The sequence below is a fragment of the Rhineura floridana genome, chromosome 6 (assembly GCF_030035675.1).
Source record: "Rhineura floridana isolate rRhiFlo1 chromosome 6, rRhiFlo1.hap2, whole genome shotgun sequence".
Taxonomy (NCBI): Eukaryota; Metazoa; Chordata; class Lepidosauria; order Squamata; family Rhineuridae; genus Rhineura; species Rhineura floridana.
The window spans coordinates 128,201,485-128,218,533 of NC_084485.1; the positions used below are offsets into that span (position 1 = coordinate 128,201,485).

Sequence of the window (17,049 nt, forward strand, 5' to 3'; positions counted from 1 at the left end):
TAAGCTGGGAAGAGCCTTTCTGGCGAAAGGGTGGGTATCAATGCCTTAAATAAATATATGAGCAGATGCTGTTATACTCACATGTAGTTGCTTTGCTCATCCTTTTCACATGAGCAAGCAAGCTAGCAAATCAGGAAGTCCTTCGTTAACTATAGTTTCCTGTTACAGGAAACTGACTTATGCCTTTCAAATAAGTCAAGATGTAAAGCCATGGTTTCATATCCTCACTTGTCTGGAAGCTATCAACCACAGTTTCTTGTTTCGGATGTAATGGCAAGCTATAGTTAATTAAAGATTTCTTGAGTTGTTCACTTGCTTGTACAAAAGGAAAAGGAAAGTGGCTGCGCAAGGCATGTTCATATTTCAGTCATTTGAATGCAGCTACTATCTAGTTTTAGAAGATAGGTTGCAGCAGACCATTATCTTAGAAGAGGTATTCACTCGTTGACAGAAAGGGGGAAACACCTCTTCTAATATGACATATAGGCAACATTTAAGAGCTTACATAAAAACTATTTCTTGAAAGTATGCTGTCCAATTCATCAAGTGAATCTTTTTTTAAAAAATGATTAAATGTTTTGGGTTTTTTTAAATTGACTAAATACTGCAGGTCTAGGGTCAAAGCTGAGCCGTCATGAGTAACAGCTTCCAACTAAGTTAACCCTGAAGTTAAACTCTGGATAGTTATCCAAAGTCAACAGTAAACTTATATACACTCTTCACGTTTGTGTGTTTTTGTGTGTGTGTGTGTGTGTGAGAGAGAGAGAGTGAGTGAGTGGAGAGAGAGAGAGAGAGAGAGAGAGAGAGAGAGAGAGAGAGAGAGAGAGAGAGAGAGATCTTCTGTGTTTTTTCATTGCATAGATCATTATGATTTCTACCACTATGTAAAGAAAAATATATGAAAATATCTCTTGGCTTCAGCCAAGGCTGTTTGCTCAGCACCTCACTGGCTCTTCTGCTTAATTGTGTGGCCCACTCAATTCAGTACCTTGAAGACCTGCCAGCTTTCACTTTAAAAAGCCAGTTTCTAGTGGTCATAACTGCAAATACAGAAGAGGCTAGAGAAATCTTATAAGCCAAGGAGCAGGGGGGGAAAGGAGCACGAACAGTCTGTGGTTTTCTATGACTAAGTAAAAAACCAAACAAAAACCCATACTCATGCAGAAATATGTACAGTTTATACAAGCAGAGTCCAGTTTCTCTTGGCATTGAAAGTGTACAATTCTGGGTGATAAATTTTGGCTTTATGGAAGAATATATACAAAAGCTCTGTCCCCAGACAGACTGCTATATTAAGGTGATGCTGCCTCCCACCAGCACAAGACCTGACTTTGTGCAAGGTGTTATTAAGATTGCTGCAGACTCTGTGCCCCAAAAAAAGAAAATAAGTGAAACAAAAATAGAATGCAGAATTATTGTGGTTTGCCTTTTTACACGAGTATACAAATGAGGGAATTTCATGCAAGTCCTGAAGAATTGAGAGAATGCTTTGTTTTATGCCATGCTTTCTATTAATTGAAAGGTAACCAAATCAAATCACTTTGTATCCAAATCGCTGTTTGTATCTTAGTTTGAACACAAGTGATTCTGAATTGAGAATGAGAAAATGCCATTTCCCTCAAAATCAGTCTTGATACTTTCTTCCAGGCATTCCATTCCCACTTGTATATACAGACTGGCTTTATACCTGTGCGCACAATAGCCATTTATTCAGTTTGTCTGATAAGGCACCTAATACTGCTGCCATATCCACGTTTTATATTGTAACAAGAGATCTTATCTATCATGGATAGATCCTTTTTCCTGCTGACAGCTTATTCTCCCACAGAAACATTAACAAAAACTTATGCTCAATGCTTCAGGCATTACAAACTGTTAAGTCTGGGGTGGGGAACCTTAGACCCAGGGGCCAAATGTGGCCCTCCAGGCCTATGTATCTGGCCCCCAGGAGTTTCAGGCCACCTTGCCCTCCTCAGCCACACCCCTGGCTGGCTGTGCTTCACATGCTCCTTGAGCGTTTGCCTGGCTGGAATGTGTCCAACTCTGGTAATAACTCTTGCTTGCCCTGTTGGAGAATAGTGAGGGGCAGGTAGAAACTAGTCTAGTGTACAAAGGTAAAATTTAAATGTGTTGCTTTGCCCACTTTTACCTCTGGCTCTACCCACTACAGGCATGTGGTCCTCAAGAGGTTGCCCAGAAGAAAATGCAGTCCGCAGCTGCTATAAGCTATCATTCATTTGGTATGTGTTTAAAAATAAAACAATGTTAAATACAATTGGCAATGAACATGTGGGAAGAATAAAAGCTGTGCTGGGAAGATCTTGTTTAAGTGGTATTAGCTTAATAGCAGTCAATGCCACCACCACTGTTTATTGGGAGGGTTGTGTATGACACAATGAGAGGAGTTTTAGTAACTCCATCAAGAAGCTAGATTGCCCTGATTCTCAAATGCTGAAAGAGTCACAAAAACAGCTTATAAAACTGCAGTGAATATTTTGAAATTAAGTAGACAGAAAAGCTTCTAGAGACACGGAAGCTGTCAAAACTCTAATTGCTAATACTAATGTATGGCTCTTGAAAGCAAGCTTTCAAAGTGGCTCATCTTTATTTTCCTTTGCATAGGAATCCAGCAAGTTCAGGCAAGCCCAGGAAGTCTTTGCCATACACTATTAAAAAAGCTATAGCAACACCATACAGTAGGGCCTCGCTTTTCGGCGTTCTGCTAATAAGGCACCAGCGGGGCAATCAGCTGTAGCGTGGGGAGCTCCAGCTGATAGCGCTTGGCCCCTGAAACTCCCCACACTACAGCTGATCAGCTATAGCGCGCAATCAGCTATAGTGCGGGGAGTGACAGCTGTACTGTACAGCTGATCGCGAGCTATGTCCCACTTTGCGGCGCTTTTCACTTTTCAGGGTGGTCTGGTCCCTAACCTGCCGTATGAGTGGGGCCCTACAGTATATCCCTTCCACAGAAACAAGTGAAAATACAGACTACTATTGAAAATAAAAGTTTTCATGTGCTAACAGTCTCTGATACTATAGGACACTAGGCAGTTATATTGAGAGACTGTATAATAACTACCTTTAATGAAAACTGAAGTGTAAAAATCACATTCATCATATTTTAGTTATGACCTTGTTTCCTAGGCTTGTACTGCAAAAATCCTTAATGAATGCAATATTAAGTAAATGACATGACAGATATCGATGCATCAGTATTCCAATCATTTTCCCCTAAGACTGGTGTATAAAGGACATGCAATGTGCAAATAGTCAGGGCCATCAAAAGAACTGCAAATTTTAATATATTGTTGCACTTGAATCATTTAAAACTATAGTAAAATATAAAGCTATTGAACACCATAATAAAATACACTGTGGAATGAAAGACAGAAGAGAATAACTAAACCAACCATCTGATGTTAAGTAAACCTACAAACCCCATCTTTCAATCCACATTATATTTTTTATTATTGTGCTTAAAAGCTTTATATATTTTTTATTTTAAATGATTTCTGTGTAACAATATATTGAACAAAATTTGCAGGTCTTCTGATGGTCCCAAATTTTACCTTGGTCAGGAGTGGTCAGAATTTTTTTCTCCTTTTTGATTCTGGTACAAAATACCACAGGTTGTATCCAACTAAGTCATTTGCTGACATCAACGGGCTTAAGTTAGTCGTGCCAATTGATTTCAGTGGCTCTGCACCAAGTATGACTTTGGATACAATCAAAGTCTTTTGTAGTGTTAATGCTAAATGGACAGGTTGGTAGGATGTATTTTGCCACCTCCCACCAGGAACACCCAAATTCACCTAAGTGACTCTTTATTGTGAAATAACTTCCTTCTGGTTTATTCATTTCAGATCTATTTCTGTCCAAAAATGGTATTGTTGCATACCTAAAAAAAAAAAGGAAAGATCTAACCATAATCACTGTATCTGTTAACATCCAGTGAAAAACATGATTTTTATATAACTTCAGAGGGATGTAAGACCCATTAAAAGTGATCAAACTCATAAACTTACAGTAATTATTAACATCATCTAATAAGGAGAATGAAGATGTCCAAGACCTTACTTGCTCATTTTGAATTCTGCGGATATAGCATAGGAACAACCTGTTGGTAAGCCATCTGTACAGCTAAGGTCTGTGGGGCCACCCACATATTCCACAGAAAGAAAAGTCTGTACACAGCCTTTGTTGTATGACAGGCTGGTTGCCAGCATAATTATCCAGGAGGGATTCAAATTACACTGCAATTGAAAGGTCATCTCTGGTCAATGAAACTATTAAACAAAAAAGGTCCTTCAAAAATCAAGACATCTTATTCTAATTGCACCAAAAGGTAATTTTTTTTGTATGTTAACAATTTATGAGAAAAGGAGATGTTTACTCATTTCACCAGAAAGCTATGTGCTTTCTCTTCGTATGATACTATCAGTTTTAAAACAGAATACTTACCCAGCAGTTTTTTTTAAAAACAGTAGCAGCATGAGGGGAGGGGGGAGAGCGGTGCCCACTTGGCAGTGGTAGCACTAACTGCTAGGAAAGTGTGCATATATCAGAACCAGTCCTGCTGCCACCCCACCCCATCCCATCCCCATCCTGGTGAGTGACAGTGCTGCAGCAAGCAGGGTGGGCAGCACTGCCGCTCTGCCTCTCCACTTTGCCATGCACTGGTCTGGGACTTTCTAGTGATGAATTTTAAGGCAATAAAGTTCACTAGGAAGCTGACTGAGAGATCATTTAACCTTTAGATATGGCGTGGGGAACCTCCATCTCATAGGCTGAATGCAGCCAAATGCAGCCCATGAGGTCTCTCAATCTGGCCCTCAAGACTTCGTCCAGGCCACACCCCTTGCCGTCCTCATGGTTTCTGTGTGTGCATGTGTGTGTGGCAGAGTAGGAGCGGAGGAAAAGTGTTTCTCCTGGGCTGAAAAGTGCTTTTGTCTGGTGTTCTAGAACTGTGATACTGCCTGTTGCTTGCCTGGATAGAGGTGGGTGGGTGTGCCTGGATGGAGAGGTAAGTGTGTGTGTGTGTATGTAGAAGTCTCTGACTTTTATACGGCACATCTGTTGCTCCACCCTCTTTGCTTCTGGCTGCACTCACCCCTGGCATGCACCCGGGAAGGCAACCCACAAGGGAGCCCTTGCTTTAGATGTTACTGCCTACATCACCTACATACAGCAAATGAAATACACAAAATGTTGCAAGTACTAGAGGTTTTGCAATAATAGATGGAATCCATTTTCTGTCAGTAAATCTGTCCTTGAATAGAGATGGTTAACCTTCTTCAACCCAAAGGCCATATCGCCTTGCTGCAAACCCTCTAGGGGCCACATGCCAGTGGTGGGTGTGACCAAAAGTGGGCGTGGCCACTCACATTTTCATACATGCATGCGCACAGACTATGCTAAGAGCTGCCCCTCCTGGAGATCTGTGCAGATCAGCAGAAGAACAGGAGGAAGGATGTATTCTTCCCCATTGTGGTGCTGGGCACAGAGATTTAAACTTCTCTGCAGCCCAGCACTGCAATGGTGAGGGACATTGTGCACTCTCAGCTCTCCTTGTGATCAATATGAAGAGGACAGAGGACACAGTGTTGCCCACTGCCTTCGCTGGGGTGTGTGTTTCATGACCCCTACACCCAGCAGCAATCCAGACAAAAAGTGAAAGGCTGCAAAGCCGCCAGCTAAGGAGTTGGATCAAGTTCAGGGCTCTGAGCCAGCTACTGAAGATCAGGAGACCACTGCATCTAAGGCTGTTGGATAGGACTCCCCAGAAGAACCTCTTGGAACACCAGAGCTTGGAGCTAGATCCTCAACCCTCATGGGTGCTTTCCACTGAGCCTAAGGAACCAGATATATCAGACCACAGGACTGGCCCTTTAAAGCTTTGGAGTTCTCCACAAGGAGGTGGAGCCTAGAGGTAGTAGTCTAGAGACAGAGACTTAAAGGCCTCAGTCTGCTCCCAACCTTTTTTGGAGCAAGTTGCTCACTTAAGAGTTACCCGTGGTCCTGCAATGTCTAACCTGCCTTGCCTTCTCCTCCATGGGATCTGGCATCAGACCATAACACGCACGGCAGGGAGACAGCTGTTTGCCACCCCTGCTTTAGAACCTTAGGGTATGTATCACAAGTTATAGAAAAGAGGTGTCAGTCTTTTTTAAAAGTTGTCAGACTTCTCTCCTTTCAGCTCTGCCATGTATGCAACTGTGGGTTTTGCAAATTCTGCTTTCGTTTTTATCTATACAGCCAGAAGTACAAAGTTAGCTAAAGAAAGACTTATCACGCTTGTCACATTTTAAACACCAGACCTTCCAAGACGTCCAACACATAAATTTGCAGGTGCATAACTGCTTTAGGTTGGTGTCAAGGCCGGCCCTACTATTAACCAGAGTGAGGCAATCAATCACCTTGGGTAGCAGGGGACCCAACCTGTTCTGCATCCACTAATCCAGCCTACTGCCTTCATGTGAGATGGAGGATGCTATCCCAACACCAGCACTGAAGGAAGATTAAACTGCCAGTTCAGTCAGGTTCTATATGTGGAATGGTGGAAGAGGGACCATCTTGTCCTTTGCCTCAAGTTCTAAAAAATGTATTGGGCTGGCCATGCATAGCGCAGATGTAACATTCCAGATATACTTAACCATGGTGAAGCAACTGAGAGCAAGTTGTGGGATCATGTATTACCTCCCCTCCCTCACTTTCTGGATCTTGGATTCTCTGCTGGGTCTGAGTTAAGTGGGAACCATGATTAACTCTAACAGCAGTTAACACTGCATATGTAACCATTAATCATGGGTAGACCCAGTAGGAAGAATTCATACTCCAAGGGGAAGGGATCCCATAGCTCCTTGATTTGCTTAATCATGGTTAACACTGAGGAAGCTGTATTGATCCTTTTATAAGGGAAAGCAGTTCATAACTGCTTATATAACTGAGGCTCTTAAGATACTCTGAATAATTCATTTGACACATATTTGGCTTTCTTCTTACTATCCTTCAGAACCCTGCTTTCTGATCTAAGGCCCTTCTCCAGGTCCCCCCTTTGAGGGAAGCTCAGAGGGTGGTGACAAGGGACAGGGCCTTTTCAGTTATGGCTCCCTATCTATGGAATATGCTGTCCAGTGAAGTCCACCTGGCGCCATGATTTCTCCTAGGCATTTGATAGATTGAGATGACATTTTGTTTTAATATGCTGCCAAACCTTCCTGTAGTTGTGTGGGGATGGTATCGCTATTGTTTTGTTGTTTATTGTTATGTTTTTATAGTCTGTATTTGTTTTGTTTTAACATTGTGTAAGCTGCTTGGGGACCTTTGGATATCAAGTGACTAATAAATCTAATAAATAATAATAATCTGCTGCTAAAGTTGATCAGGCTGGTGGGTTCAGAGACAGGGACTTTCCATAGGTGTGGGGCTACCACTGGGATTACCAAGAACTCTGAGTGGCCACTCCTCTTGCAGCCTTTCAGCAGACCTAAGGACTTTTGTATTCCAAGCTTTTTATTGATAATTATAGACGTTGCTCTTTTTATTCATACATTATGTTACAATGTTCTATTGTTGTATTACTTTTAATATTTTATTGTATGTTACCTTGTGAGAGCTTGCCTTAAAAAGGCATAGTGGAAATAACTAAAATCAATTAATACATCATTTTCTGCTTGAGTGGGAGGGACTGCCTTTGGAAGACATCCAGTGTCTCCACTTAGGGCAGGAAGGATAGCTGCATGTACACTGCATTTCCCTATTGGTCCTTAAGTGCCTGTCAGTGTTTACTCAGCTTGCTGCTCTGGCCTAAACAGCCATATGAGATTGTATCTGGCACCACTGGAATAAAAGGGTTAGAGAGAGGCAGCACTGGAGAGATTCTGCTAAACCTCCACTATTGCAGTCCACTATCAGACTCACTCACTTGCATAGTCAGCAGCTCACTTCTGGCAGGCTGTCCCAGTGGCTTATATCGTCTAATGATGGGGAAAGGCTAGAAGATAAATCAGAGTTATGGACTCCCACATATGGAAACTTGGTAAAGAAAAACCTTGACCATTATAAATGGTCTGCAACAGATCCTTCTTTAAGCTAGAATATCTGGCTGCAATAAAGTGATGTGGCCAAAAACGTAATGGAAGTGCCCTAAATGCAGTATTAATATATTCAGCCAGCATTATCTTGTCTCCCGCCTTTCCACCATGCACAGAGATTTGAACCTGGCTGCATGGTATATCTGATTTAGCTGAATACTGATATTTCAGCACTATTTTGCCCCTGCAGTTCTTAAAAAGGCAGAGTGGAAATAACTAAAATCAATTAATTTTAGATGACGACGACCAAACTTAAACAGATTAAGATTTTTCAGGTCATTGAGCTAAATGAAATCATATCAATTTGAACAAACACTAATGTACATATTTCAAGAGACTGACATTCACACAGTGATTCTGTCCTGCCGCCTAAGAGGTGCAGGAAACAAGAGACTTGAGATTACGTCTTCTTAGTAGCAGCATCTGGATTGTACAGTTCATTATCTCAAGAGAGCCAGCACTTTAATCAATTTTAGATGATCAGCCATAAAAGGATTAGATGGTCTTCTAGAGTCAGTTCCGGGTTTTGATAATTGCGTCTTGGTGGCAGGAATATTTTATGTCATTGCTGCTGGTTTTGATAATTTATGATCAAAAATTTGATGAAAATTTGGTTATTTTAATATTGTTTTTAATTTTGATTTAATGATTTGTAAGCTGCTCTGAGTGCTCCTTTAAAGCAAAAGAAGCAAGTTGCTATAAATAAAATTACAATAAATATTTGTGAAACTTTTCCCCACTAAGTAGATATCATAGTATAATTGTCTTTCAAAAGATGGCTTGCAATAGCATCCTATAGCTGGTCCTTCTTGGATTACTAGATGAGAAATCTTGGTATCCATAGTCACTTAAACTGAAAATTGTTATAAATGAAAAAGTATTTTTGTAGTATAGGGACAAGCATGAAGCTGACTTCAATCATGACAAATAATGGGAATATGTATCTTTGTTCTTCCATTCAAACCTTAAAACTATATTCAGAGATGTATTTCCCTTACTCAGGGAGAGACTGAATAGAGATGTGAAGGCCCAGGGGGAAAAACTGTTTCCCCCTAATATTTTCCCACCTTCACATGTCCAGACTGGAACAGACTTCAGGCTCACCCACTATCCTCACTGAAGGAGAAGAAAATGCCAAAACTGGTAGCAAGTTTGAGTTCCACTTCCAGTAGTTATGCGGGCTTCAAAATAATATTGCTACCATTGATATGTTGTCCCTGCTTTAAATATTTGATGCCTACAGCTCAGGATACATTCCTGACAGCTTTCGAAACTCCAGGTATTACAAACAGCTCTGTGCTGAGAAAGCTTTGATTCTTGACATCCAGCCAGCTCCTTTAAGCAACTAAATCAGCAGCAATTTTGCCCTAATGAAAACAGCAGTCAGAAATTGCTAACCATATGCCACAATCCTTGCATTGTTTCCTACACTTTCAGGAACAAGATGCAAAGTTATTGTGATAAGGACAAAGAAACAGCTTCTGTTACCATCTGTCAAACTTAATTCATTGGTATCTGTGACTCACGTCTATCTCAACAATGCTCCTAAGCTGTGGTAAATGTGACAAGTTATTGCTGGACCCACTTTTTCTATATAACTAGATCTGCCAAAGCCCGGAACTCTCAAAAGAGTTTGTGGTGAAGTGCAATTTAGTCTTGCATATATATTTCCCAGAAGTTACAAGCCTATAAAAGCTTTTTAAAATTATTATTAACCTACCATCCCACACATACTCAAGCTAGTCATTTGTGCTACATTTTCTAAATCACGGTAATTCAGTTTTGCACAAGTATATCTACTTCAGCCTTCCTCAATCTGGCACCCTCCAGATGTTTTGGACTGTAACTCCTCAGTCAGCATGTCATGTTGGCATTTTTAACTAAAACATCTAGAGGGCAGAAGGTTGGAGAACGCTGCTGTACTTGCTGGATGAAATGTGATAAAAACCAAAAACAGACAACCATGGAAGAGACTTATTCACTCGCTTGGTGTCTCTTGATAGGCATGGGCAACAGCACATACTTAAAAACCCCCACAAGGCATACCATTGTAGCTGCTATAATGATAGAAATCCCTAACCTGATAAGAGATGAACAACATAAGGATGGAAATCTGCTTAATGTCTTAGTTGTGAAAAAAATCTAGGCTATAAAGCAGAGAGTAAGCAGTCTTTAGCACAACTGTTGATGAATTGTAATTTATGAGCCAAACTGAGGTACTTCTGTGATTCCACAGAAACATAGCATTTGATTTGGACCACAGAGTTCAAAATCTTGAGGATCTCTGTTTTCATTTTTAAAAAGACGAACAGGTTTCTAGCCCTTGTGGTAGCAAATAAAAGGATGGAAAGTATGTGCATAATGTCTGGCAAAGTTTCAAAGCAAGGGGTCCTGTTTTAAGATTCCAGTGGTTGGGCACAGGGCTTCAGTGGCCTGGATAGCCCGTGCACCTCCCCATGACTAAGAGAAATAGAAGCCTGCAAAATAAGTGGAAGGGGGAAATGCAAATTTGTCCAGTGTATAAAAGATGCAGAACTCAGATTTTCTTGGCACTGCATTTTGATTTTTAGCACAGAGTATATAAATCTGCGTATTATCCTCCAGTTGCACCTTCTCTGATTAAGGCTGGAAAGAGGGCTTGTATGACAACTTCTCAGAATGCTATTATCTTAAAGCTTTGAAGCCCAGCCTACAACTTAAATTGAGCTATTAAGAGCTGGAAACTTGTTAAGTGATTTCTTTAGCGCCACCTTCCCCAGCCTGGTGCACTCCCAGATGGTTTTGGACTACAGTTCCCATCAGCCCCAGCCAGCAGAGCTGTAAGTGTTCCCTCTTGATAGGCACAGGCTTCAGGCTGCTCTGGGCTTTAATGTGATGCACAGTTCTGATTTGAAGTTGAGACTGAAAGGGTTGGCCCTCCATACTATTGCTATATGTCACATGAAGGATGTTGATGGTGGACACAGAGGGGGAGAAGGCAAGAGCAAGGGCTGAAGAGTAAGGAAGAGAAAAACAAAGCCCCTCAGACTGCTCTAAAAGATTAGTTGTACGGGATTCCAATATCAAAGACACGTTTATAAAATAACAAGATGAAACATAAATGGTATTGAGTAAATGGCACCAAAAAAGGAACTTGTAAAGGAATGGGGTGGGGGGTGGGGAAATCAAGAAAATCTTATTTTCAGTGACCCTCATAATAGTTGTTTATTCTGTACATAGCAACACAAGCTAGTAATATCTCCTATAGGACAGATCCAGAACAGAAGGAGACAAGAATACCACTTATGTTCACCTATACCTCCCATCTAAAACTATTCCTACATATCACCAGTGATCTACAGCCCACACTGGACAATATTTCCTTCTCACAGGCCCTGGATAGCAGGTGGTCCTTGCCTTTTAACCTGAGAAAGTTACTCACCAGCAACAACAGGTCAACATAACAGAGATACAAACATAGGAACTAGACCTGTCAATAAACCTAGATGCCAATTTTGTCCCTGTATCAATTCAGGCAACTGTATCACAGAGCTTAATAATGTCAGCCACAAGATCAAGGGGTCATTCACCTGCTCTTTTGCCAGCAATACACTTCTGCAATATACCTGGAAAACAGGCCAGTCTCTATGCAAAACAATAAACGATCACAAATCTGATATCAGAAATGGTAATATTTAAAAATCAATGGGGGAACACTTCAGTCTCCCAGGACACACTGCTACTAGCCTTAAGGTGGCTATTCTTGAACAAAGAACTTCAATGGGAGTCTGCAGCATGAAACCACTGACTTAGAACTCGATGTCTTGATGAATTGGATCACTTGTGGCCTGAATTGGGTTAATGGGTTTTTATCATATGTGTATTATCAGTGTTGGGATACTTGTGTTATCAACACTGCTTTGTGAATGGTCACCATTAATTTAATATGATTTTCACTATCTGCATTATTTGAACGTCATTGTTACTCAGATGCTTGGTTTAGCTAGCATGTCCCTGAACTCCTTGGTTCTATTAATTTTACAGGTGCTTGTGCAAGGCAGGAAGCTTTGGACAGAGGAAGCAAACTTTGGTGTGTGCTAGCTATCTTCAATCATAGTAGATATACTGGCCCTCAGAGTCTCACAGGGGCAAGAGTTCTGGATGTATGCCAATATCTGACTCTGCACCTTATCTATTTGCCACCTGTCAACATGAGGATGCACCTCTATTTGGTCATCAGTTAGACCTGGGAAGAATAAAACCAATTTCCTTAACAACCACTGCATCCCCTGATAGTCTAATAAACAATTGGTCACATCCTTTAAAGTATGGTATAGACTAACAGTTCCTTGTCTTAATTGGCTCTTGACCCTTACCTCTCCTTGCTAAGACTGCTGTCTTTGGCAGGAAACTGGGATCGACTCAATATACTCATGTTGGTTTGGGAAAGCCCCTTTCTCTCAAAGCAAACAGATTCAAGTTTGCCTATTGTTTCAGGTAATAACCCATCCCTTTACATAACGGAATCCTTAACTGCTTTCCCCAAGGGACCATATTGTTCACTCTTTGTTGATCTTCTCTTCACTCAGCATAGGCTGTTCAATCTTCATGGGACCTCCATGACAGCACATTGCTCCAATCCCAGCAAGCTTCCTTCCTTGACTCTTCTACCCTGTTCCCTGGCCTCCTTTCCATATTTGTTATTTTCTAGAGATTAGTCAGGAACCTTGATGGAACATGAAGCCAAGTGTTCTTCCTTAAGGAATGTATCTTTGAAACCATATTGAGACGTTTCTAAGGAACCCAGGCTGCATATCATGGGTCTCAAAGCAATCTATGAGGGCTTGTCTGCCTTTTGTCTCCCCATTGTCACCAGTGGTCTGGGTGATTTATAGTCTGACTGTTAATGTTTGTAGGCATTCAAAGACTTACACCTAGCTGCTGTAAGAAACCCCCTATTGCCACCATGACCCCAAGCTTTCAGGTCACAATGAAACTCAGGAAACCTGGTCCTTTTCTTCTCCTCTCATTAGAGCATACAATTGTTAGCATTCTTTCCCTTCATTTTCCAAATCTCTGTCTCTCTGCCCTCACATGGGCCAAATCTGTGTCATTTGCATTCTAACTTCCCCTGGTTCATCTAGACCGCCATTTCAGCCTACTGGATTCACAGCACTATTTCCTGCTCCTTATTAACAGTAAGATTCCCATTCTCTGTCTGTTGGTATCATAGCAACAAATTACATGTAAGCTTCTGGTCCAGGAAAAGCGGGCTTGGGTTATTTGTGCACAGGTTTACTTGAAGTAATCTTTTTATTCTTTTCTATACGTTCAATTTGTGTGATTCAAGTCACCCAGCCACTTTACACTTTAATGTCATTTTGGCACCTGTAACAATAAAAACTGGCTTGAACGCAAATTAGGATTCCATGGTTCTTGTTAATTTCCCCCAAATATTCAAATTATGAGTGCAGTGCACCTTCTCTATGGTGCACCAGATATCATCTCTCTGTGGTTACACATGTAGACAAATATGTTAGCGTATAACATGTGATTAGGGACACGTATAGGGTTGATAGTATCTCTGACCTCACTGCTTACAATCACTCTCATACCATGTGAATATATACTTGCCCCTTATGGTAATACTTCATGCCTCTGATGAAGTGGATGAAAGTTCTTACATCGTAATAAATTTGTTTTTGAGGTGTCACAAGACTCTCTTGCTTCTTCTGTAAAGCTGCGAGCACACCTCTTGTCAACATTTAAAATACTTAACAGTGATACTAAATTGGGTGTCTTTAGTTTGTATGCCATGGAGCTGACCCATAAACAATTTCATGGGAAACAGTCAGATTGTATCATTTTAAGCCATTCTTTTCATATTTGGAGACTCTCATATACAGCATCCATAACAGATGGTTCAGAGAACTCTGGCTATTTAGCCCTTCCTTTATCACTTGGCAGTTAATGTGTCACTGTTGACCTGCAGGACAGAAACTGCTCAACTGTATATTTCTTGGTGTTTTGCATTTCATTTATCCCAGCCTGATGTGTAAAATTACTAAGGGCATTTTGCCACTGAATGATACATTTAAAATTGACTAGGACCCCCTCTCCCCAAAAATGATACATTAGTATCATTACAGAGGCAGCCTTTGCCTTGCTGGTACCAAGAAAGAGAAGCATGAGAGACAAAGTGGTCTTTCTTGCTGCACTGTTTTTTAAGTGCATAGTTATAACGTTTCATGTTATCAGTGTAAAACATGAGCAACACCCCAACCTGTAAACACACCCGCCCACATCTGGATGTACAGAAGATACTAGATGCACATGTTCAACAGGCAGGAATGTACCAAACTGACACAGTGAAGAGCACTGAAGTGAAGGGTTACCTAATTTGCATATTTTATCAATGTAGGTGAAACCATCAAGCAAGGAACAGGAGACACTGGGCAGGGTTTATGTATTATTAATTATTGGATTTATTCAAAAAGTCTCAGAGTGAGTTACATCAGGAACATTAATAGAAACGCAAATATGTATGACATTTAAAATTACAATCACAATAAAAGTGATCATCCACAATAATAAAAACAAACAAAAATGCTCTTTCCTCACGCAACACAACTGAAAAAGCCACAAGAACCCCAATACTAGCACCCAAATACAAGTGAGAATATCCAAATAGAGGAGAAACAGAAACAATGTGGGAATTGCCACAATCCAGCTCCTAATGGGCCCCCCTCCCTGCTCTCAACTGCCAACCACAGGGGCTTCTGAAGAGCCACCTTGCCCTAAGGAGAGCAGAGGAGAAACAATCTTTATTGTAACATGTTGATTGCCGAGTTTACTTTTCCCCCTCTTCCCTGCCTGTCCCTTTCCCCTTGTGTGTTGGGGTTTTTAGATTGTAAGCCTGCAGGCAGGGACTGTCTTGTATTAATTGATTGTATGTAAGCCACTCTGGGAGCCTTTTTGGCTGAAGAGTGGGGTACAAATACAATCAATAAATAATATATGCCTAGGAGAATAAAACCTGTTTTAACCTGTTTAGATGATGGGAGAGAGACTCTGTAATCAGGCCAGGGCTATTTCCACCTGCCTTGCCCCACCCTCCAACCCTTCAAAAGCAGCTTCTTTCAGAAGACCTTCTGGCCCTTTGGGCTGAGCCATCAGGGTCAGGGGGATAGAAGAGATTTTTATATGAGCTTGGGAGTTAGTTTTTAAATATTTTTGCTTTAGCTTTATTGTTGAGGTTTATGCTCATATATACTTTCATGTGTGTGTATACACACACACACACACACACTCAATGTTGTGATTACACTTTTTATTATGTATTGTTGTGCTACAGCATTGGAACTGTTTGTTTGTGTGAACTGCTTTGACCACATATGTATTTGTGGAAAATGTAGTATATAAATAAATTGAATAACAATAGTAATAACCTGGTGTTGAAAAGCTGTCCCTGTTGCTGAGCTTCCCTGTGAAGAGCTTTTCACAAATGAGAGGCTGCCACCTAAAAGGCCTGTTCTCTCATTGCCACCCTCTGAACAGAGGGGCACACAGAGTAGTAATCTTGTATGTGAGTAGGAAGTGCTTTTGTGTGCATTTGGGGGTGGCCAATATTCCAGAGCACTGTTATTGTGAATGGGGAAGGGAGGGAAGTCTGCAGTAGGGAACCAGAAAAATTGTATAGCTGGTGTGGGGAACCTTTGGTCCTCCAGATGTTGCTGAACTACAACTCCCATCATCCCTGGCCATTGACCATCACTGCTGGGGCTGATGGGAGTTGTTGTTCAGCAGCATCTGGAGGGTCAAACATTCCTCACATCTGTTGTAGGGCATGCACAGCTCTTTCGATCTTTAGCAGGTGGCAAGAGAAAGGAACAAGCAACCAGAAAAACAGATACAAGAACTAAGAAAGAGAAAAGAGATTGTGACTAGTGGGAGTGCCATGTTGCAGAAAGGAGACTGCACAACAGAATCCATGTATCATGCCCACTGATATGCTTGGCACCTATTGCAACACAATGTGCCAGCCTCAAATCACGTATCTTTAGGAAAGGAACTTTAAAGCTAACTTGCAATGAGAATTGGTGTACCATAATGGCTAAGAGACTGAACTATGAGTCAGCAAGTCTCTGGTTGGAATCTCACCTCTGCCATGAACTCAGTAGGAGGCCATTGGGCAAACCATTCTCTGTCTCAGTCGTCCCCCCTTATGCAATATGGGGGATACTAAATACTGACTTATCTTAAAGGGTTGTTGTAAGGGGTACAATTAGACAATGTGAAACACTTTGAATACTTGGAAGTGCTATACAAATGTTAGGTATTATTATGGTTGCAGCCATACCTAAATGGAAGATATGGTGGATTAGATCCAGATAAAAGTATTCTGTAAGCTTCTTCTGGTGTTTTCTTCAGGTAGATCACCTGCAAAGAAAATCAATATGAGCAACACCTTGTCTTAGAAAAACTAACTGCCACTTATAGTGGTACAATATATTTATCTCACTATAATACCTTAATGTGAATTGGATGAAACTTGCAATTCTTTAGCATTTGCTGTGTAGCCTTAAGAGTATTTTCATACTTTGGTAGGCCAGGCAAATGACACTGGTGTACAATAGTGTTGCCCAGCAGATGGTAAGGCTTCTGAAAGCAGAACGGAGAGGGAAGCACTTTATAGCTATTTCTCCGTCCCCCTGCAGCCCCCCAGATCTGCTCTGGTGAGTCCCCCAACCCTCTGGAGCAGATATAAGGTGTGAGGGGGAGTTACCAAAAACTTATTTCCTCACCTTTCTACTGACAGAATTCTTGCCATCAGCTGAGCATATCATTGGAAACAACCCATTACTCTTAATGTAATAATAGATTTATATCCCGCCCTTCCTCCCAGTAGGAGACCAGGGAAGCAAACAAAAGCTCTAAAAACACTAAAACATCATAAAAACAGAAAGTATATCAA

General features: G+C 41.1%; 1 protein-coding gene across 6 annotated transcripts in view; it reads right to left on the bottom strand.

Moving 5' to 3' along the window:
- Window positions 1–17,049, bottom strand: part of CDC14A (cell division cycle 14A) — a 159,437-nt gene that overhangs the window by 107,605 nt on the left and 34,783 nt on the right. For all 6 annotated transcript variants that reach the window (XM_061633833.1, XM_061633831.1, XM_061633832.1 and 3 more), the window contains exon 5: window positions 16,435–16,514. In XM_061633833.1, coding sequence (XP_061489817.1) covers window positions 16,435–16,514 — 80 coding nt within the window. The remainder of the gene's footprint in view (window positions 1–16,434; window positions 16,515–17,049) is intronic.